The 24,066-nt window shown below is 44.5% G+C and overlaps 1 protein-coding gene across 1 annotated transcript in view; it reads left to right on the top strand.

Annotated features, from left to right (window-relative positions):
• The window catches only part of ephb3a (eph receptor B3a), a 158,211-nt gene that overhangs the window by 127,658 nt on the left and 6,487 nt on the right, over positions 1-24,066 (top strand). Inside the window, 2 exon segments of the mRNA XM_034182756.1 lie at positions 6,593-6,742; positions 15,725-15,918. Of these exon segments, the coding sequence (XP_034038647.1) occupies positions 6,593-6,742; positions 15,725-15,918 (344 nt within the window).

Raw genomic sequence — 24,066 nt, 5'->3', positions numbered from 1 at the left:
TGTGTGGGCCGCTGAAGAGGAGGTACTGCTGGCCCACCACCACCAGAGGGCGCCCTGTCTGGAGTGCGGGCTCCAGACATCGGAGGGCGCTGCCGCCTCACAGGAGCAGCCAGGGTGACAGCTGTCACCCATCACCTGAGACAGCTGATATCAATCACCAGGGAGGTATATCAGCAGGACGGCATCTCCACCTTATTGCCAAGATATCGCTCTACTAAGGAGGTAACGAACTCAGCCAGTCGTATTATTCTGAGAATTAATACTGTGTTACTTGTGCTTAGGTCAGCTGAAGACCGTATTGGACGAAGTAGGATAAGTACTCACATTCCAATCCTACAGTACTATTTTGAGTAGAGGTGGAGGTGGTGTTTCCACCCCGTGTGTTGCTGGGTGCGGCCGCACCCACACCTGACTGTTTCTGTTCCTTGCCAGCAGTACCGGATCCGACGAGAGGAGGCAGTGGCCACCTGGGAGTTCGGGACTTGGCGGCTCCAGTATTCCCAGGGCTCGGTGGCAGAGGAAATCGGGTGGTTCCGGTTCGACTCGGACAGACGTCTCCTATCGTCGAGCCTGCCCACACGACACCATTGGAATCTGGCTTACCGCTATAATTGTAATCTGTTGTTTGTTGTGCGTGTTCACAACAGTAAAGCTTTGTGATTTGACTTCCTCCATTGTCCGTTCATTAGCGCCCCCTGTTGTGGGTCCGTGTACCTACACTTTCACAACAGGATATCTCGGCCAGCGTCATGGATCCCGAGGGGCGTCAACCGGCCGTTGAACGGCCAATGGAAGAACAGGACGCGCAGGCGTCCGCAGGAGGGGTAATCGGTGAGTTGCAGCGGATCCTCACCGCTTTCACGACTCGGTTAGATTTGATGACCGAGCAGAACGTCCTCCTGAACCGCAGGGTGGAGGCTCTCGCCGCACAGGTGGAAGCGCGCCCTCCGGGCGCCGCTGCGGCTCTCCCTCCTGTAGATCCTGTGCGTAACATTGACGTTCCACTGGTCGTTCAACGACCCCTCCCTCCTTCCCCGGAAGCATACATAAGCCCCCCCGAGCCGTACGGAGGCTTTGTGGAGACGTGCGCGGATTTCCTTATGCAGTGTTCGCTCGTCTTCGCACAGCGTCCTGTTATGTACGCGACCGATGCTAGCAGGGTAGCTTATGTCATAAATCTGCTTCGCGGTGAGGCACGCACTTGGGCTACAGCGCTCTGGGAGCAGAATTCACGGCTCCTTCAGACATATGATGGGTTTGTGAGGGAGTTCAGAACTGTGTTCGATCACCCTAATAGAGGTGAAACCGCTTCAACAGTGCTACTGTCAATGAGACAGGGGCGTCGGAGCGCAGCTGCCTATGCAGTCGACTTCCGCATAGCGGCTGCGAGGTCCGGCTGGAATAGCACTGCCCTCCGCGCCGCCTTTGTAAACGGACTGTCTTTGGTTCTTAAGGAGCACCTGGTGGCTAAGGACGAACCGCGGGATTTAGATGGGCTTATCGATCTGGTCATACGGTTGGACAATCGGTTAGAAGAACGTCGTCGGGAACGAGACGAAGGGCGTGGCCGGGCACGCGCCGTCCCTCTCCCTTCCGGTTCCGACCGCGTCCCGCCTTCCCCACGCTCCATGGTTCCGGCGCTCCGTGTGGCTACAGCTCCCCCTGCTGACGAAGCTATGGACACGAGCAGGGCAACATTTAGGGCACCGAATACACAGAGGAGGCAGGTCCACGGAGTGTGTTTTAATTGTGGCTCGACAGAGCACCAAGTGAGAGACTGCCCCGAGCGGTTAAACACCAACGCCCGCCCCTAGAGACTGGGCTAAGGGTGGGCCGAGACATTCACGTGGGACACACCCACATTGCCACACGACTCCCAGTTACGATCCTCTATGAGGAATCAACCCTGAAAGCCCCAGCACTGGTGGACACGGGCTCTGAAGGGAATCTGTTGAACAGCAGATGGGCCAGGGAGATAGGGCTCCCTCTGGTGGCGCTTACCTCGCCTGTACAGGTGCGAGCACTAGATGGCTCCCTACTCCCTCCAATCACTCATAAGACACCACCTGTAACTCTGGTGGTGTCCGGAAATCACCGGGAGGAGATCGAGTTTTTTGTGACTCCTGCTACCTCCCGTGTGATTTTGGGGTTTCCCTGGATGTTGAAACACAATCCCCGGATCGATTGGCCGTCCGGGGTAGTGGTTCAGTGGAGCGAGACCTGCCATCGGGTATGTTTAGGTTCCTCGGTTCCTCCCGGCTCCCAGGCTAAGGAGGAGGTCAGAGTCCCGCCCAATCTAGGGATGGTGCCGGTGGAGTACCATGACCTTGTCGACGCGTTCAGCAAGGATCTGGCGCTCACTCTTCCCCCCCACCGTCCTTATGATTGTGCCATTGATTTGGTTCCGGGCAGTGAGTTCCCGTCCAGCAGGCTGTACAACCTCTCACGGCCTGAGCGCGAATCAATGGAGACCTACATCCGGGACTCGTTAGCCGCCGGGTTGATCCGGAATTCCACCTCCCCGATGGGTGCGGGTTTCTTTTTTGTGGGTAAAAAAGACGGCGGACTTCGTCCATGCATTGATTATAGGGGACTGAACGACATTACGGTTCGCAACCGATACCCGTTGCCCCTATTAGATTCGGTGTTCACGCCCCTGCATGGAGCTAAGATGTTCACCAAGCTTGATCTTAGGAATGCGTATCACCTGGTTCGGATCCGGAAGGGAGACGAGTGGAAGACGGCATTTAACACCCCCTTGGGTCACTTTGAGTACCTGGTCATGCCGTTCGGTCTCACGAACGCTCCCGCGACTTTCCAAGCGTTGGTTAATGATGTCTTGCGGGACTTCCTGCACCGGTTCGTCTTCGTATATCTGGACGATATACTCATCTTTTCTCCGGACCCTGAGACCCATGTGAAACATGTCCGTCAGGTCCTGCAGCGGTTGTTGGAGAACCGACTGTTTGTGAAGGGCGAGAAGTGTGAGTTCCACCGCACTTCTTTGTCTTTCCTGGGGTTCATTATCTCCTCCAACTCCGTCGCTCCTGATCCGGCCAAGGTTGCGGTGGTGAGAGACTGGCCCCAACCCACAAGCCGTAGGAAACTGCAACAGTTCCTCGGCTTTGCTAATTTCTACAGGAGGTTCATTAAGGGCTACAGTCAGGTAGTTAGCCCCCTGACAGCCCTAACCTCGCCAAAAGTTCCCTTCACCTGGTCGGATCGTTGCGATGCCGCATTCAAGGAGTTGAAACGGCGCTTCTCGTCTGCACCCGTTCTGGTGTAGCCCGATCCTAGTCGCCAGTTAGTGGTTGAAGTGGACGCCTCGGACTCAGGGATAGGAGCTGTGCTATCCCAGAGCGGGAAGACCGATAAGGTCCTTCACCCGTGTGCCTATTTTTCCCGCAGGTTGACCCCGGCCGAACGGAACTATGACGTCGGCAATCGAGAACTCCTTGCGGTGAAAGAGGCCCTTGAGGAGTGGAGACATCTGTTGGAGGGAACGTCCGTGCCATTCACGGTTTTCACTGACCACCGGAACCTGGAGTATATCAGGACCGCCAAGCGGCTGAATCCCAGGCAAGCCCGCTGGTCACTGTTCTTCGGCCGTTTTGACTTCCGGATCACCTACCGTCCCGGGACCAAAAACCAAAGATCGGATGCTTTGTCCCGGGTACATGAAGACGAAGTCAGAACGGAGTCGTCGGATCCCCTGGATCCCATCATCCCGGAGTCCACTATCGTGGCCACCCTCACCTGGGACGTGGAGAAGACCGTCCGGGAGGCCCTGGCACGAAACCCGGACCCCAGAACCGGGCCGAAGAACAGACTTTATGTCCCACCAGAGGCAAGGGCTGCGGTCCTGGACTTCTGTCACGGTTCTAAGCTCTCCTGTCATCCTGGGGTGCGAAGAACCGTGGCAGTCGTCCGGCAGCGTTTCTGGTGGGCGTCCCTGGAGACCGACGTCCGGGATTATATCCAGGCCTGTACCACCTGCGCCAGGGGCAAAGCCGACCACCGCAAGGCCTCGGGTTTGCTACAGCCGCTGCCTGTACCTCATCGCCCCTGGTCCCACATCGGCCTGGATTTTGTCACGGGCCTCCCGCCGTCCCAGGGAAACACCGTCATCCTCACGATAGTGGACCGATTCTCCAAGGCGGCCCACTTCGTGGCCCTCCCGAAGCTCCCAACGGCCCAGGAGACAGCGGACCTCCTGGTCCACCACGTCGTCCGGCTGCATGGGATACCATCAGACATTGTCTCCGATCGCGGTCCCCAGTTCTCCTCGCACGTCTGGAGGAGCTTCTGCCGGGAACTGGGGGCCACGGTCAGTCTCTCGTCCGGGTATCACCCCCAGACCAACGGGCAAGCAGAACAGCCAATCAGGAGATGGAGCAGATGCTACGTTGTGTGACAGCCGCGCACCCGGCGGCCTGGAGTACTCATCTGGCCTGGATCGAGTACGCCCACAACAGTCAGGTGTCATCAGCCACCGGCCTCTCCCCTTTTGAGGTGTGTTTGGGGTATCAACCCCCATTGTTTCCGGTGGTTGAGGGAGAGGTCGGTGTGCCCTCGGTCCAGGCCCACCTGCGGAAGTGCCGTCGGGTGTGGCGTGCCGCCCGTTCTGCTTTGTTGAAGGCCCGGATGAGGGCGAAGACCCATGCAGACCGGCGGCGGACCCCGGCTCCTACGTATCGTCCTGGGCAGGAGGTGTGGTTGTCCACCAAAGACATTCCGCTGCAGGTGGCCTCCCCTAAACTACAGGACCGGTACATAGGACCGTTTAAGATCCTCCAGATCATCAATCCCGCCGCAGTGAGGCTTAAGCTCCCGGCCTCACTGCGGATTCATCCAGTATTCCATGTCTCAAGAATCAAACCACATCACACCTCACCCCTCTGCACTCCGGGTCCGGCACCACCTCCTGCCCGGATCATCGACGGCGAGCTGGCTTGGACTGTGCGCCGGCTTCTGGACGTCTGACGGATGGGCCGGGGTTTTCAATATCTGGTGGACTGGGAGGGGTGCGGTCCCGAAGAACGCTCCTGGGTGAAGAGGAGCTTCATCCTGGACCCGGCCCTCCTGGCCGACTTCTACCACCGCCACCCGGACAAGCCTGGTCGGGCGCCAGGAGGCGCCCGTTGAGGGGGGGGGGGTCCTGTTGTGTGGGCCGCTGAAGAGGAGGTACTGCTGGCCCACCACCACCAGAGGGTGCCCTGTCTGGAGTGCGGGCTCCAGACATCGGAGGGCGCTGCCGCCTCACAGGAGCAGCCAGGGTGACAACTGTCACCCATCACCTGAGACAGCTGATATCAATCACCAGGGAGGTATATCAGCAGGACGGCATCTCCACCTCATTGCCAAGATATCGCTCTACTAAGGAGGTAACGAACTCAGCCAGTCGTATTATTCTGAGAATTAATACTGTGTTACTTGTGCTTAGGTCAGCTGAAGACCGTATTGGACGAAGTAGGATAAGTACTCACATTCCAATCCTACAGTACTATTTTGAGTAGAGGTGGAAGTGGTGTTTCCACCCCGTGTGTTGCTGGGTGCGGCCGCACCCACACCTGACTGTTTCTGTTCCTTGCCAGCAGTACCGGATCCGATGAGCGGAGGCAGTGGCCACCTGGGAGTTCGGGACTTGGCGGCTCCAGTATTCCCGGGGTTCGGTGGCAGAGGAAATCGGGTGGTTCTGGTTCGACTCGGACAGACGTCTCCTATCGTCGAGCCTGCCCACATGACACCATTGGAATCCGGCTTACCGCTATAATTGTAATCTGTTGTGTTTGTTGTGCGTGTTCACAACAGTAAAGCTTTGTGATTTGACTTCCTCCATTGTCCGTTCATTAGCGCCCCCTGTTGTGGGTCCGTGTACCTACACTTTCACAACAGCAAATCCAGAGTGGATCTGCATGTTGATTTTGGCACAGGTTTTACACCAGATGCCCTTCATGAAGGCTTACATGAAGAAATGTGGCAGGGGTGGGGTTTGAACCAGGAACTTCTGTACTGAAATCAAGTGCACTAACCACATGCTAGAGGTGGGCGGATTGATCCTAATATTGATAATATCGATACCAACACTGGTATTGATATTGAATGATCCTCGTGTAAAAAGATCGATACTCAAGCTTTTTTTCTCTCCCGCACGCAGATTCATCATCATTCATCAAGTCTCCTCTCTGTCTGTAAGAGCTGCGCTGTGTCACACAACACAGAGCAGCGCACCCTTGTATTGTGGTTTTGTTCTCAGGAGATTTTGTTTTAAGTTGTGTTGAGTAATATTTTTTTTTAACAAAAATGTTGATTGTGATAATAAAGTATTTTGTTGTCACGTACAATGTTTGGCGAAATTCTGTCCTAGGTCTTTTGGATCCTTTGGATCTATGAAGCTTAAATATGAAAAAGTATCAGTATCGATATCGATAGCGATACTGGGCCTGTATTTACTTGGTATCGGATCAATACCAAAATTCCCGGTATCGCATTTGTGTGTCAGCGTGTGCATGCTGTCTTACCTCCCCATGTGCTTGTGCGACATTAAAATGCCTGTCGTGTTGATTTCATCCTGCTCTGTGTGTTGGGGCAGGGAGGGAAGATTCCCATCCGGTGGACAGCGCCAGAGGCCATCGCCTTCAGAAAGTTCACCTCAGCCAGCGACGTGTGGAGCTACGGTATCGTCATGTGGGAGGTGGTGTCCTACGGAGAGAGGCCGTACTGGGACATGAGCAACCAGGATGTGAGTTAGTCAAACACCTCACGGTGTGCACTTGCAGACTTTTAGATCTGAGTGTGGACTGAGCTGCTGTGGCTCTGATTTCCAGCGTGACATGTTGGACTCTGTCCTGTTCTGCTGCTGCCTTTATCTCCTCACTGCAGACACTGGTGCAGCTGTGCGTCTGTGTTCTACTTTTTTACCACATTATATACGGCCCACCCTCAAATCCATACTGCGGCTCATTCCTTTTCTCACACACACAAGATCGGAACAAGGCTTCTTCTTTTTTTTGTTCCAAACCCGGCATTTTTACCTACAGGCTATCTGCAGCGAGCAGACGTCATAAGAAAAGAAATGTTTGGTTCGTCTTCTCTTAACAAAGTGTCGAAGTGAAGCGTGCGCCTCCGCTTTAGTCTCTGCGGAATATCTGCTCCGTGCTGTGCTTCAGAAGAGACATGTAGCACTGATAGCAATAAAGCAGAAAAGGATCCCGAATGAAAAACGCACATCTAACTTTCATAACAAAATCCACACACAGTAATGAAAGCTTCAAAGTAAGGGCCTGCTATTGTTCCCAACAGCCTTTGTGGCACCGTCACTGCTCAATAAGTAACAGAGTCAACAAATAGAAGATATAAACAGGTAGTTGCAGACTAGAAAGCACGACATAAAAATCAAAGGACAAGCCGCAGGAGAAGAGCAGCGCTGCAGAAATGCCTTATTGTTCCTAAATGGCAGATTTTATTGTTGTGTGGAATTAAAGCCCAAGCAGAGCTTATGCATGGAAATGCAGTTGTCGGGCAAATTCTTGTTTGTGAGCAAAAACGGACAATCCTCTGCTTGCTCGCTTTTGACCCTCACCCCGCCCACAAGGGTGAAGGTATTATATAATCAGGTGTTCGTGGCTCTGTGCACAACTCACAAACTACTCATTAGACTGACGGATATTTTGCGCTTTGTAGCGTGTCACAGCGACCCATTACTTTGTCAAGAATCTTATTACCCGAGGCCATCAAATATGGCTATCAAGTATTGCAACGACACTGCATCCGTCCGTCCGTCTGTCTGTCTGTCTGTGCTCAGCATAAGTCCATCCCTATTACTGCCAAAGTCTTCAAATTCACAGGGAACATTCCTGGGACACAGACCTTGGACAAGTTCAAAGATGGCTAACCTTGATGTATTTTTAGAGGTTTAAAAAGTCACATTCTGTTTCGTGTTTGAGTGATGTGGGTGACAGCCAATCAGCGTAGAGCTGCACCGTGACGTCAGTCGTTGGTCTCTTTAAAACCGCTTCATTTTGTGTGTTTATACACATTTCTCATATATTATGTAAATGCTAGTGAAAAATATACAGTTCTAAAACTGAAAATGCTGTTTTTGGAACCTATTAACACCTCTGTACTTATTTATAAGACATTTTACAGAGGTTAGCATGGTGACGTCACTTCCTAGTTTAGCGACTTGATAAGTTCTTCCTTTCTGGTATATTATGTAAAAGCTAGCAAGAAATAAACACTTCTAAAACTGAAAACGCTGTTATTGTAACCTGATAACACCTCTGGAGTCATTTCTAAGAAATTCTTATCCAATTACATTTGTTCCGCAAATCTAATTGGTTAATCGTGTGAGATTTCAGACCATAAAATATTGAGTTGACGGTGGCAAAATATTTGATCGTTTCACATTGAATGTATTACTCTGCACCCTGACCGTGTTGCTATGCAGATGTCAATAATGGCGCTGTCAGCTGAGAGTGAGAGAAACTAGTGCAGCGACGACGATGCCGAAATGGGTGAATTTAATCTATTATACAAAAGTATTGATGCAGATTCTGTTACGGAATTACTCAATGCCGTTGACGAGCTGGAGAAATCTGTGGGTCTGCTCACAGAATTTCCAGCTTGGTATGAAGACGCTGTTGCTATGGTAAGCTTCGCTGACCGAATTGCAGAAAAATGAACTGTATAAATGATGGAATTGGATTAGAATGGGAATAACCCCTAACACTTCCCCGGTAAAATGGATATTTGGACCATAATCCAGCGTTAATGTCCGCAAATCATCAGACACAATAGGGTTATTTCCTAAAATTGGGGACGTTAGATTGCACGCTATCTTTTGCAAATTCAAAGCTAACTTTCTGTGGAGTTAAATTTGCCTCGTTAATATTAATATGTGCAAATGCACAGAGGGGGATCGACAAATATTCCTTGATTTGCACAACATGAACAAATGATTTGATTTGAACATATACAAATTGTACGTAAGACAGTAGGATCTTAATAATTAATTCAACAGTTGCAAATTATAAAGAGCACAGTGCTCATATGGGCGAGTGTTTTTTTTTTTTTTTTTGAGAGCCGGGGGTGACAGCCAGTTAGAGTGGCACCCTGACGTCACGGGTTGGTAGCTAGCTGCAAGCTCCAATTTGTTTCTGTGTAAATATAACCTCTTTGTCATATATTATGTAAAACCTAGCAAGAAATAAACACTTCTAAAACTGAAAACACTGCTTTTGTAACCTGATAACACCTCTGGAGTGATTTACAAGACATTTCACAGACGTCAGTGTGTACACTTCCGCTAAGTCAAAGCTAACTTCTGCTCTTTTCAAAAGCTCATGTATGCGCACGCACACACACACTATATATATATATATATATATATATATATATATATATATATATACAGTGGTCCCTCGTTATAATGCGGTTCACCTTTCGTGGCCTTCCAGTTTTGCCGATTTTTTTAGTGCAATTTTGCATGCTTTTTTTTCAACAGCGCATTGTGTTCTGCGTCCTTATCAGGGGGGCCGGTCGCAGCACCGGTCAGCATCAACGCGATTGCTCTCACTGCTTTCGATGTGCTTTCTGCGGGTTCGGTAAACGCAGCAGCGGGCCACTCACACCGCCCTCCTGTCTGCTGTCCGTAGCTACGCCAAATCTGGCCACAGGTCCAGAGACTATGCTCGCTGTTTTGATGCGGATGTTGGCCGCAGAGCTCTGTGGCCACCGAGAGAGGACTTGGATTCTTTGCGGTTCCCGCATCCGTTCCTCCAGAGGCAGTGAGTGAAGGGAGAGTTCTGCGTGTGTCTGTTTATAATCTTCTCACACAGAAGAAAAAAGACAGTGTTTACACAAGAGAGAAAAGTGAGAAAATGTTAATGCCTGTTTGAGAAAAGTGTATAAAGTGTGTAGTGAGGGGTTTTACAGCCTTAAAACATCTATAATAATTGTAAAAAATAACACTGACTACTTTGCAGATTTTGCGTATCGCGGGTTATTTTTAGAAAGGAACTGCCGCGATAAACGAGGGACCACTGTATATATATATGTGTGTGTGTGTGTGTGTATATATATATATATATATATATATATATATATACGAGGTCTGTTAGAAAACTATCTGACCTTTTTATTTTTTGCAAAAACCATATGGATTTGAATCACGTGTGATTGCATCAGCCAAGCGTGAACCTTCGTGCGCATGTGTGAGTTTTTTCAAGCCGAGGAGTTGTCCAGCCCACTCGGCAGATTTTCATTGTCAGGAAAATGGCTGAGCGACTGCCGCTTTGCTGCATCAAAATTTCTTCAGAAACTGTGAGAGACAGCCAGGTGGAAACCATTCGGAAAATTCAGATGGCTTTTGGTTAAGATCTTATGATCTTATGGGCATCATACAGATTAAGGAGCATTACAACCGGATTAAAGACGGCCCACAGTGGCTGAGGGTGCGCCGCGCTTCGAGCGGCCATCGACAGGCTGAAACGACTAGATCATTTCCAAAGTGAAGGCTGTGTTTATATTTTGTTGAGTATATATATATATATATATATATATATATATATATACTCAACAAAATATAAACGCAACACTTTTGGTTTTGCTCCCATTTTGTATGAGACGAACTCAAAGATCTAAAACTTTTTCCACATACACAATATCACCATTTCCCTCAAATATTGTTCACAAACCAGTCTAAATCTGTGATAGTGAGCACTTCTCCTTTGCTGAGATAATCCATCCCACCTCACAGGTGTGCCATATCAAGATGCTGATTAGACACCATGATTAGTGCACAGGTGTGCCTTAGACTGCCCACAATAAAAGGCCACTCTGAAAGGTGCAGTTTTGTTTTATTGGGGGGGGATACCAGTCAGTATCTGGTGTGACCACCATTTGCCTCATGCAGTGCAACACATCTCCTTCACATAGAGTTGATCAGGTTGTCAATTGTGGCCTGTGGAATGTTGGTCCACTCCTCTTCAGTGGCTGTGCGAAGCTGCTGGATATTGGCAGGAACTGGTACACGCTGTTGTATACGCCGGTCCAGAGCATCCCAAACATGCTCAATGGGTGACATGTCCGGTTAGTATGCCGGCCACGCAAGAACTGGGACTGGATGTGGAGGTCCTGGGCTAGTGTGGTTACACGTGGTCTGCGGTTGTGAGGCTGGTCGGATGTACTGCCAAATTCTCTGAAACGCCTTTGGAGACGGCTTATGGTAGAGAAATGAACATTCAATACACGAGCAACAGCTCTGGTTGACATTCCTGCTGTCAGCATGCCAATTGCACGCTCCCTTAAATCTTGCGACATCTGTGGCATTGTGCTGTGTGATAAAACTGCACCTTTCAGAGTGGCCTTTTATTGTGGGCAGTCTAAGGCACACCTGTGCACTAATCATGGTGTCTAATCAGCATCTTGATATGGCACACCTGTGAGGTGGGATGGATTATCTCAGCAAAGGAGAAGTGCTCACTATCACAGATTTAGACTGGTTTGTGAACAATATTTGAGGGAAATGGTGATATTGTGTATGTGGAAAAAGTTTTAGATCTTTGAGTTCATCTCATACAAAATGGGAGCAAAACCAAAATATATATATATATATATATATATAATACTATGCAAATGTTTAGAACATTTTTTACATCATAAAATCATTAAAGATATGAAAAGCTGATAAATATTCATAAATAAATGAAATATGTGATGAATTTCAACTTTACTAATTGATATGAAAATTGCATTCTATTTACATGTGATTTTTTTGATATATAACTTGCACCAGAGTGTAAGTCGAAGGACCTCAAAAACTTTTTTTTAAATGGAACTTACAATCATTTTAATATTGCATGATCATTTGCAACTGTGCTTGTGTGGGATTCTACTGGCCAGCACACTTACAAATAAATTATTATTGTCATTATTAAATAAAAAATATTCTAAATGTGCATGTGTCTGATGTCAGCTTGTTGTCAATTTGGTGTACAGTTTCATGCGAACACACACACACAACAAAAAAGTTAAGTTTGAACAGTGAAAAATGAATGATTACTATTTGCATTTGTTTACAATTAGCCTCCATTCTTTTTTTGTTTGGGGTTATTTTGCAGGGGTGGGGGCTGTCACTGGATAGCAGCACTCTGAATGAAACACATTTTGGTTTCTTTTTTGGAGCAAGTGGTGAGTGATTTCACAGCACTTACTGTCTTGGGGGGGCAGCAAAGGGTGGTGTAATTTAGTCAGCATGCATGGCAGCACACTGACATTGGTGTATATGTGTGTGTGTGTGGGGATGTCAAAGTGTGTTGGTAAAAATCCCAATATAAATGTAGTCAATTTAGGCCAGTAATAAAACAACTTTGCCGTGACATTACCTTACACACTGTAAAACATTTAAGTTATTTTATCTTGGAAATCAAATTTCACCTGCTGCCTTGAAATAGCAAGTTAACTCAATTGTAAGAACACCTTTATTTCAACTCAGAAATGAAAGTGGAAGGAGTATTTTTTTTTGTTTACCATACATTCTATATTTTACAAGTAGTTGCAATTCCAATAGATATGACCTACATCTGCATTTCATATTTTTTATGTCTATAATTCAACAATTGTTTAAAGAAGACAGTTTCTCAAACTCATACGCCAAAGCAACTATTTTTTTCTCCAGTTGCCATCCTCCCACTCCCACCTTTTTTTTTGTTACAAGAACAATGTACAAGTACATATCTAACATAAGTCGCAAATGGTCAACACAATGAATTACTGTAAGTTAAACTTACTTGTACAGTTGAGTTGAAAATCCAAAACTTCTCAAAGGGAAGATGTAAGTGGATATCACTTAAAGGTGCTGTAATATTTTATAGTTCTGTGTGCTCAGAAAAGCGGAAAAACAATTGTAGAAGAAAAAGAGAAAGTGTTGCCTCATTATCCATTCATTTTGGCTACTTTGATAAGGATTCAGTCTGGATTATTGAATGTGCCTTGATAACATTAGTGAGTTGATGATTTATCTTTGTTACCTCTGCTATCTGATTAGCCTTAGCTCTGTCTCTGTGGATTATAAATCAGAGTAATGGACAGTGTACATTATAATGAGATGGTCAGTGGGCCAGTGGGAAAAGGTTATCCAAATCTGCCCCAAACAATTTTGCCTTTTAGCAAAAAAGTAAAAAAAAAAAAAAAAAGCTTATGAAAAAGTCATAATTCTACCTGTCCACCTCTGTCAACTGGCAGAAGTTTTAATGTTTGGTTATTATTAACCTGGTAGATCTCTCCAAGTGGCTCTCCAAGTATTTTATTTCTCACATAGAACAGAATAGAACAGAGCTTTTATTGTCATTATACATATACATACAGTATATATATATATATATATATATATATATATATATATATATATATATATATATACAGTGATGAAAATAAGTATTTGAATCTTATAATAATCTTATAATAAATCTTATAATATTTCCACCTGTGCTATGCAGAGCATGCATGATTCCATCAACTCTCAGAAGTGAAGCAGAGTACAACCCCAATTCCAATGAAGTTGGGACGTTGTGTAAAATGTAAATTAAAAACAGAATACAATGATCTGCAAATCCCCTTCAACCTATATTCAATTGAATACACCACAAAGACAAGATATTTAATGTTCAAACAGATAAACTTTATTGTTTTTGTGCAAATATTTGCTCATTTTGAAATGAATGCCTGCAATATGTTTCAAAAAAGCTGGGACAGTGGAATGTTTACCACTGTGTTACATCACCTTTCCATCTATCAACACTCAATAAGCGTTTGGGAACTGAGGACACTAATTGTTGAAGCTTTGTAGGTGGAATTCTTTCCCATTCTTGCTTGATGTACGACTTCTGTTGTTCAATAATCCGGGGTCTCCGTTGTCGTATTTTGCGCTTCATAATGCGCCACACATTTTCAATGGGTGACAGTCAAGTTCCTGTGTTGTTGCAGCAGTGCTGGACACAAGTTTGAAGAAATAGGGCTCGCCACTGTTTTTATGCAAGTGCATTTGCAAAGATATTGAAATAAAAAGTAGGGCTGCCACAACTAATCGACTAGTGACGACTACGTCGACTATTGGAACTGTCGACAACTAATTTATTAGTCGACGAGTCGTTTATTTTATTTTTTAAATCTTTGTTTTTCTCTCAATTCATAGTTTTAGACAGCGAGCCATCCTGCAATCATTTGGACGTTCAAATTTTGGGAAAGATGGCCGATTAAAACAGTGGCCGTCTTGTTCAAAGCCGTCTAAAAGGCGCAGTTTACCGACGGAGTTGTCGGTGTGTGTGTGTGTGTGTGCGCGCATGCGCGCTGAGTCAACTGGCTGCAGACTGCGAGTGAGGGAACCATCAGTGCACTAGAGACAGCGAGCGCGGAGCAGGTAGAGAGGATTTCAACCCGAGAGAACATGTAAAAAAAACATGCACACAACAAAACCAAACCGTGGAGCTGCCTTTACTTCTCTTTACTCTTTCTCTACCTGCGCGGTTCTGATGGCACCGTCCTGTTCACACCATGTGTGCATCATATACTGAATTTATGAGATCATGAGATGAAATAAATGGTCAAATATCCTTAAAACATCCTTAAAAAATGAGAAGATATAAATGAACTGAGCAAAAATTATGCATACACGAGTTAAAAATAAAACCCTCCTTTGGAGAAGCTGATGTTCAGAGGCACAGATCACAAAAAACTTTAACAGCTATTATTTTTCAAAGGTATGTATTTATTCAATCTTAAGCTTAATGTAGTGTTCAAACACAAAACGTGACCGATGAGGAGAAAAAAGACTTTTAAAAATGACTTCATCACACTAAATGAACTGGAGTCAGAATAAAAATACAAGCTGCTGATTTTTGTTATATTTCAAAGTTATTATAAGCTCCAGCTATATGTTTTATTAATATCAAAGTGAGTTACCTCTTATTTTATTCTGGTTTATTTCTACAAAAAATATGGGGAGCCAAATCAGCCTGCATTGTTCTGTTCAGTTTATATCAAAGTTTTCCTGCACATCTGTGTATTTTTTCCTTCTTTATAGGAGTTTGGTGTTTACATTTGCTCCACACAGTTTTAAAACACAATAAAATGTTCACACTTTTCTTAATAGCAGTTCTGTAATTTCAGAAATGCAACAGAAACAACCACAAATCAGAAAAAGTTGGGACTATATGTAAAATGAAGATGAAATTAAAAATGTTGCACTATTCCCAGTTTCTCCACTCACAGAAGCCAAACATTCTTCCAGAGTTGTGTCTTGGTGGCTTCCCTCACTTGTCTCCTTCCAGCATGGACATTTAGTTTTTGAGAACTGCCTACCTGACACAGATTTACTATAAAGTACCACACTGTTTGTATTTCTGAATGATTGCTGTAAATGAAGTCTAAGAAATGCTCATGTTTTCATCCCCTGACATTTCTCGGAAAATGCTGCAGGCCTTAATTTAGGAAATTATGCATGATCCGACTAGTCGACCAATCGCAAAAATAATCGTTGACTAGTCGACTATCAAAATAGTCGTTTGTGGCAGCCCTAATAAAAAGCAAAGATTTGAGAAAAGGCTTCTGATTTTAAATAGATCTGTTGTTGCAGTTAGTTTCAGACCTTAAATCCTACACTGAAGTTTTCCCATCCATTAAATTGTCATTTAGACTTCATGGTGAGATATTTTTTCGCTCTCAGGTGATGACGGCTGTGGAACAGGACTACCGGCTGCCCCCGCCCATGGACTGCCCTATGGTGCTGCACCAGCTGATGCTGGAGTGCTGGATGAAAGAGAGAAACCTGAGGCCTAAGTTCTGCCGCATCGTCAGCACCCTGGACAAACTGCTCCGAAATGCTGCCAGCCTCAAGGTGGTGACCAGCACCTACTCTGGGTGAGTCCTGACCAAACTCTCATGGTCATTTCTGCTTTCTAAATAAAGACAACCGCATGCCAGAGCTTCAGCTTTTATGATGATGAAGTGTCTCTTACTGCACTTGAATGAAACACTGCATCTGCTAAATGTATTTACAACCCCAAATCAAAAAAAAAAAAAGCAAAGCTATGGAAAGTACAGATAAAACAGGAAACACAGTTATCTTTCCATTTACTTTGCACTATTCCACTATTTCCATTTACTATTGCAACACAATAGAACCCTAAGATATTTCATGTTTTGTGTGGTCATCTTCATTTGATTGTCACACAAAGTTTATATAATTTAAAAATAGTTTGCGTTGTTTAGTAAGGGTGCTATCTCACTCGGCTGGGACAGCCTGCATACAGTAATTGCTAAGGAAATTGCTTGATTTTGCGCAACCTTCGCTGGGTGGCTCTCTTCCCTTGCTTCACTCGCCAGTGTTGCGCCTGGAGTTTGAATTTTTCAAAGTTGGCGAGGCAGCAAGGCTCCTCCTAGTACGCTCCCAGAGCCATCGCTGGGGTTGTGTGACCCTCTGAATGTACTCGCTATGACTACTAACATGAGAGTATTTGTGATTTTGTGTTTATAGTTGTTAAAATAAATGTCTGATTTGAGTTTCACCATGAAAATTGTAAATTGGCTTAATTCCTTCAATGTCAAGTTTAGTCGCCAACTAGTCGATGACTAATGGTAGCCGACTAGTTGACTAATGAGTCTCAAAATGCAAAGAGTATTTTCAGTCAAACTTGCTGGATAAAGTCAGTGGACCATCTTTTCACAATGCAGGTCATTGAAAGACCAAAAGTCAAGGTCAAATCAAAGGTTGTCATCTACTGTCCACAGCAATATTATCAATTCAGTTCAATTTATTTCATTTATATAGCAGCAAATCACAACAAAGCTGCCTTAAGGCGCTTCACATAAGTAAGGTCTAATGAGCCTTTCACACTGAACACGTCGGAAGCGTCAAATGCATCAAAAATCGCATTGCTTTTTAGTTGCGTCAGAAGCGTCGCAACGCTTCGCGACGCTTGTCGGCAGGCTGACGCGGTCAAAGTTCAACCCAATCCAACTTTCGACGCTCTGAGCTGTGAAGTAGCTTCGTGCTGTCCAATAGGAACGATGCGTCGGGCCAAAACACGGAAGACTCGTGGCAGAAACCACTGATCTCTACAAAACAGAAACGCGCCACAGGACTGCTCATTTATAGAGCAGTTTTCTGAAGAAAATCCTTGGAAATGTTTCTGTTGTTGTTGTTGTTGTTGTTGTTTGTTACCTCAAAATTTGTGATTACTGTTAAAAAAAAGTTTTGAACACTTGTAATTAAAATAGCTAAATAAATCAATAAATGGTTCTTTAGAAACCTTTCATCTGTAAATTAAAACCACCTGTTATTTCAGATTAGATAATTTCTTGTTTAACATAAAGAACCTTGGACATTTATTTTTAGTCAAATAAAATAACATGGAAACTTGTACATTTTTTAAAGTCTGGTAGATTATTTATATCTCATTTCAACCAGAAAAACAGATACTGTAAATAAATACAAATGTTTATTATAAATGCAACAGGAAATAATTTAACAATGACTGCAGTGTGATTGTAAAGTAGGATTTCTGTGACATAAACCTCATGATGAATTTTTTATAGTAATTTCAACTTGTAATTTCATCAAAATATGTAATTGCCTTTAATGTTGTTATCAGGACAGAGTCATTTCTAAAATATGAATTTGAGCGCAATAAGTAGAGAGCTTCTACCTGTGCAAATGTCTTTGGATTTCGTGGACATTTTTAATGATCTATTCATTTTTTAATTAAAATCTAAAATGAAACAGCTTTTTAAACAATAATAAAATAGTTGCTGTTGAAAGAGCCTTTTATTTAGAAGCAGGTGATGTTCTGCTGGATTCTCGGGACCAGATGAAGGTCTCTTCTGCAGCTTTGAACTCTGGTGGTGTTGCTGAAGACACTTTTGTCCTATTTTAAAGAGCAGAGATGTTTTCTTTCGACTGGACTTCGTGGTGTTCAGCTCATCAATGGAAGTTTGGTTGTCTGCACAGCAAACGTTCCTGATTGGGACAAATAAAAATATTTCTTTAAATATAAAGAAACACTAAACAGTTCATATATTAAAAAAGAAAAAACTAACAGAAAAAAACGATGGAAAAAAAAAACGCCTGAAAAAAAGTTATTTAAAGTTGAGCTTTTGTGGTGTCCGAAAAAAGCTGTAGCTTTATTTGGTAAAAATAAAAAAGACTGAACCATTTAGAAATTAAAAGTGTTCACTCAGATCAACTGTGCTAAAAGGCTACGCTAACGTTAGCCGATCATTAAACCTTCACAGCAGTGCAGAAACATCACGTTTTATTTTTACATTATTCTCACCTCAATAAAGCTGCAGAACTAAACTCCGTTGGGCAAACTGGGACTTCGCATATATCCAAAAAGTGGGAGATTTCGGACTGAGTGGGTTTGCTCCATCACCCTGGCTGCCTGCCACGCTGTGCCCAGGAATGATGCCTGAAGGCCGGCTTCTCCATATGGGTCGACCCGCTGTCGCGGTTTGATCGATATCCCACCAAGTCGTCTGTCCTCCCCCGGTCGGTGTCACTCTGAAAAGTAGCTAAAAAAAAGCTTCTCCCAGCAGGGTGATGGGAGAATCGTTCTACTGCTGTTTTTTAAAGCTTTTTTGTGGTTCAGGTGACGCAAATTCAAGATGGCGATCGCTGAACTTTTTTCAGGTTGTGGAAACAGCCAGAGTGTGACGTAGCAATCTCCGCCCCCTTGGCGCTTTCGAAGGGAAGCGTCTGACGTCACGACGCGTTGGAAAGCGCTGACACATTGGCCTGACATGTTCAATGTGAAAGGCCCATAACCTTACTTGTCTAACCCCTAGAGCAAGCACACAGGCGACAGTGGTAAGGAAAAACTCACTCTGATGATTTAAGGAAGAAACCTTAAGCAGACCAGACTTAAAGGGGTGACCCTCTGCTTGGGCCATGAAATGGACACACTTGACAATACAAATATACAGGAAATTTTGGGAGTCCATGCTGGTGTCCACGACAGGAGGCCTGCAGAAGAAGACACCCACTCCCACTTCTGGATGGAGCCGCACCTCAAACAGAGAGAGAAACAGAATCAGGAGGCAGAAAGACTGTTGTGTGTTGGGGGGTTTGGCTGGACATTTGGGTGCTGTTTTCTTTTCTTTGCTCTCCAGGTGGTATGCAAACTGTTTTTTTCTGTGGAGAAGGTGCTGTCGGAAGAGTCCTTCACCCTCATCAGAACTATTGGCTGCACCTGTGGAGGATGTTCACGTGCAGGCCTAACAACTTGCAGCACCTGTGGATGATGCTCACGTGCAGACTTAAAGACTTTCAGCTGAAGCAGATAATGAGATGGCGTTCTGCATTTAAGCCATGAGTGATTTGAGCAGAATTGCCGGGAACTCGACCTTGTGACGTTCGGTTGTGAGACGCTGAGGACCGCGTCAGGGTTTGACACATCGTGCCTGTGAAGGAGGACGGGTGAGGGACACATGCTGTCAGCACACATCAGAGGTGATTATCGTCTGAATAATCATTATAGTAATTTGGCGTTTTGTTACGCAGTATATTTGAACATTGATGAGAATTGTGCAGTTTGCTTCTCACTGCCCTGGCGTATGGATTGATGATCCTCCACCTGTTGTGAGAAGCTGCTCATTTACATAAGGCTTAAATTCAGACCTGAATGTGTTGCTGATAGTGTGTGCCTCTGAAGGATATTTGTTGTAGCTCTGTTGACTTACCTCACCTTTTCCGTCCTTCACAGAGTCAGTTTGTCGTATTCACCTGGGGGGTGTTCGGCGGTGAATCTGAGTCCAGAAGTGCCGGGCTTTGATCCATTTGGGCGCTGGAGAGCGCGCCGTCCTTCACCTTGCCAAGACAGCTGACTATTTATGTTGTACACGGATTATTGCACATGAGGGGGAATAAATTTGTTTCTTGGAACCGCTTTCTGGTTATTTAGCGCTGGGCCATTGTCAGATGCTGGTTCGGTTCTCTGACCCGCGTCAGCACATAACAAAGACAACAAATAAGATATAATTTATCAGCATTAAGCAGCAAGAAATACTAAGGTGATCATGAACAGTTCCAATCAAACAGATAACATTAGTGGAGTGTCCTGTTACAACACAGGTCCTGTCAAGGTCATAGGTCTAAAGTCACGTTAGGGGTCAGCGTATAAAATATATTCATTACCATCTCTATGGAAGTACATGAGATAGTAGAATGCAATTTTCTGTGTAAACGTCTGCTCTCCTCAGGCTAACAGACACATCCGCCCTCTGATGTCAGTGATGTCACATGATGACATCAAGTGAAGTTGAAAATGAGCAGACAGCAGTGAGACACTGCGGTCGTCTCGGTTTGATGATATAATCAGTGTGTAATCATGCAGTCTGTTTGTTGGTGCTCTCTCCTGACTTGGCAGCAACCGCGAACAGCAGCATTCGTGGAAAATATCCACTGCTGGCTCTTCCACATATGTATAGGCACGAAATGCTTTTCAGGTTTTCCTACAATAATGGCAGAATGATGCAAACGGTAAAACGGATGATGCAATTCCCCTCCTCTTTCTCCCTGTGTGAAGTAGTCCCCTGTATTGTGTGTGATGGCTGTGAAGTGGGGAGCAGCGACTCCTTCTCAAGGAGAAAGGAGCAGAGCCGCGCCTCCGAGCTGTCAGCGTGACATGTCACAATAGTGGGGAAAAATAAAAAATAAATTACAACTGGCCTAAAGAAAGGCACAACAAGGTTCACGCTTGTTGGTTTTGGTTTGTTTCATCCTTTGCGGGTGGGTTGAGCGCGGGTTTTCCTGGCTGAGGCGCAGATGTTGACTTATTCATAGGTAGTCGTGTTTTGCTTTTCAGCCTTATTGCGAGTGCGCATTTCTGTCAGCAGCTCCAAACATTCATCCAGCTCGTACGTGAACATTTCCACTATCGCGTTTGTTTCTGGCGTCCAGTCAACAGTGTGATTAATGCTGGTGTTGACGGCGGATCTTCAGCTGGTAGTACATGAAGGCTTCGTTCTCAGCCGTGCGGCTCCAACGTGTCTCCCACAGACACAAAAGGTAGAATTCACACGTACAGTATCTTCTGCCAGCTTCCTGACTGCACAGTTTTGCTCGAACGCGGTGCCCCGAGGGCAGCGCCAATGCCAGGATTTGGCCTCAGTGAGGCTAATTGCGTGTGGAAGTGTAATGACTGACCTCAGTGTAATTCCCCCGAAAGTTGGCTGGATGCTGAAATGTAGGCGATAGGACAGACAGCAGGCAGAGCTGCTGATGTGGAAAAGCAGGAGGTGATGAAGTGTGCGTAATAAGGGAGATGGAAGAGAAGCTAAAAGAGAGGAATGTGTTTAATTAGGTTGCTAATGAGCTTTTTAATGCATCAGGGAAGGGCGCGTCCGATGCTGCGATGGGCAAATACGACAGGGATGTGTGTGAATCTAATCCTACTCTGTGAGTTCGTCTGCGTGTCACTACGTACACACAACATGCTTGTGATAGATTTGTAGCCTCATCTGTATGCAGCAGCAAGAGAGACAGAAGCAGTGCGCAGACAGGATGGTGGTGTCACGGCGGCGTGATTTACAGTCGGACTCTCGTGTGCTTTCGGATGCGGCGAATGCTCGAGGTTTGCCGACGTTGCTCACCTGCCATTGGCTGCTCAGTGATGTCGAAGCCGATAGCAGGAGAGAGAGGATATGAGCTGATGTGATGCTATCTGTGAAGTATCTTCAGTCATGAGGTCCTAAAAAACAGAGATGCTGTCTGGGGAAGGAGGACGCACCGACCACGCAGCGCACTTCATAAAAAAAACTTTGTCTTTGGAAGTGGACCTTAATAAATAGCAGGAGTAGGTAGAATTCACACATCCAAATGTATAGTGAAGTTAGCGTACTATAGTATAGTATTTTATGGTATAGCACTGTGTAGAACAGTATGGTAGAGTACAGATAGTATAGTATAATATTGTGTAGTATAGTAGATATAGTATAGTATACTACAATGTTGTATTGTGTAACACAGTACACATAGCATAGTAAAATATAATGTAGTGTAGTATTGTGTAGTACAGTACACATAGCATAGTAAAATATAATGTAGTGTAGTATTGTGTAGCCCAATAGTGTAGTATACTGTGGTGTTATATAGCACTGTGTAGTCATGTACGCATAGTATAGTATAATATATTGTTGTGTAGTATTGTGTAGTACAGTACACATAGCATAGTAAAATATAATGTAGTGCAGTATTGTGGAGCCCAGTAGTGTAGTATACTGTGGTGTTATATAGCACTGTGTAGTCCTGTACGCATAGTATAGTATAATATATTGTTGTGTAGTAGTGTGTAGTACAGTACACATAGCATAGTAAAATATAATGTAGTGTAGTATTGTGTAGTACAGTACACATAGCATAGTAAATTATAATGTAGTGTAGTATTGTGTAGTACAGTACACATAGCATAGTAAAATATAATGTAGTGTAGTATTGTGTAGCCCAATAGTGTAGTATACTGTGGTGTTATATAGCACTGTGTAGTCATGTACACATAATATAGTATAATATATTGTTGTGTAGTATTGTGTAGTACAGTACACATAGCATAGTAAATTATAATGTAGTGTAGTATTGTGTAGTACAGTACACATAGCATAGTAAAATATAATGTAGTGTAGTATTGTGTAGCCCAATAGTGTAGTATACTGTGGTGTTATATAGCACTGTGTAGTCATGTACACATAATATAGTATAATATATTGTTGTGTAGTATTGTGTAGTACAGTACACATAGCATAGTAAAATATAATGTAGTGTAGTATTGTGTAGTCCAGTAGTGTAGTATACTGTGGTGTTATATAGCACTGTGTAGTCCTGTACGCATAGTATAGTATAATATATTGTTGTGTAGTATTGTGTAGTACAGTACACATAGCATAGTAAAATATAATGTAGTGTAGTATTGTGGAGCCCAGTAGTGTAGTATACTGTGGTGTTATATAGCACTGTGTAGTCCTGTACGCATAGTGTAGTATAATATATTGTTGTGTAGTATTGTGTAGTACAGTACACATAGCATAGTAAAATATAATGTAGTGTAGTATTGTGGAGCCCAGTAGTGTAGTATACTGTGGTGTTATATAGCACTGTGTAGTCCTGTACGCATAGTATAGTATAATATATTGTTGTGTAGTATTGTGTAGTACAGTACACATAGCATAGTAAAATATAATGTAGTGTAGTATTGTGGAGCCCAGTAGTGTAGTATACTGTGGTGTTATATAGCACTGTGTAGTCCTGTATGCATAGTATAGTATAATGTATTGTGTAGTATTGTGTAGTACAATACACATAATATAAGGTAATATAGTTGGTATTTGGCTGTCCGCTGCCCCTGGTTGTTTAGGGTTGCCACAGTGGATCCATTGCAGATTCGTATTGGGATTTGGCACAAGTTCTACGTGGGAATTAGTAGTTTAGTGGATTAGTACATAACACCGCCTTTTCCCTTAATTGACTTCTCTCAGACAAGAATAAGTATACACATTATTTCAGTGCATCCCGAAAGTATGAAAGTGTGAGAAAGTTTATTTGAGATTTTTGCAAATTTATTAAAAAAACAAAACAAAACAAACAAACAAACAAAAAAAAACGAAGAAATCACATGTTCATAAGTATTCACAGCCTTTGCCACAAAGCTCAAAATTGAGCTCAGGTGCATCTCGTTTCCACTGATCATCCTTGAGATGCTTTTAAAGCTTAATTGGCGTCCACCTGGGGTAAATTCAGCTGATTGGACATGATTTGGAAAGACATGAAATCAAAGCATGAAGTCAAAGGAATCATCTGTAGACCTCTGAGACAGGATTGTCTCGAGGCACAAATCTGGGGAAGAGTACAGAAACATTTCTGCTGTTTTGAAGGTCCCAATGAGCACAGTGGTCTCCATCATCCATAAATGGAAGACATTCACATCCACCAGGACTCTTCCTAGAGCTGGCCACCTGTCTAAACTGAGCGATTGGCAGAGTCAGGGAGGTGACCAAGATATGGTAGAGTGGCCAGAC

This window comes from Thalassophryne amazonica, chromosome 12 (genome assembly GCF_902500255.1).
Source record: "Thalassophryne amazonica chromosome 12, fThaAma1.1, whole genome shotgun sequence".
Classification (NCBI taxonomy): Eukaryota; Metazoa; Chordata; class Actinopteri; order Batrachoidiformes; family Batrachoididae; genus Thalassophryne; species Thalassophryne amazonica.
Note: the sequence above shows the minus strand (reverse complement) of the source record. Positions and strands in the feature narration are given on the sequence as shown.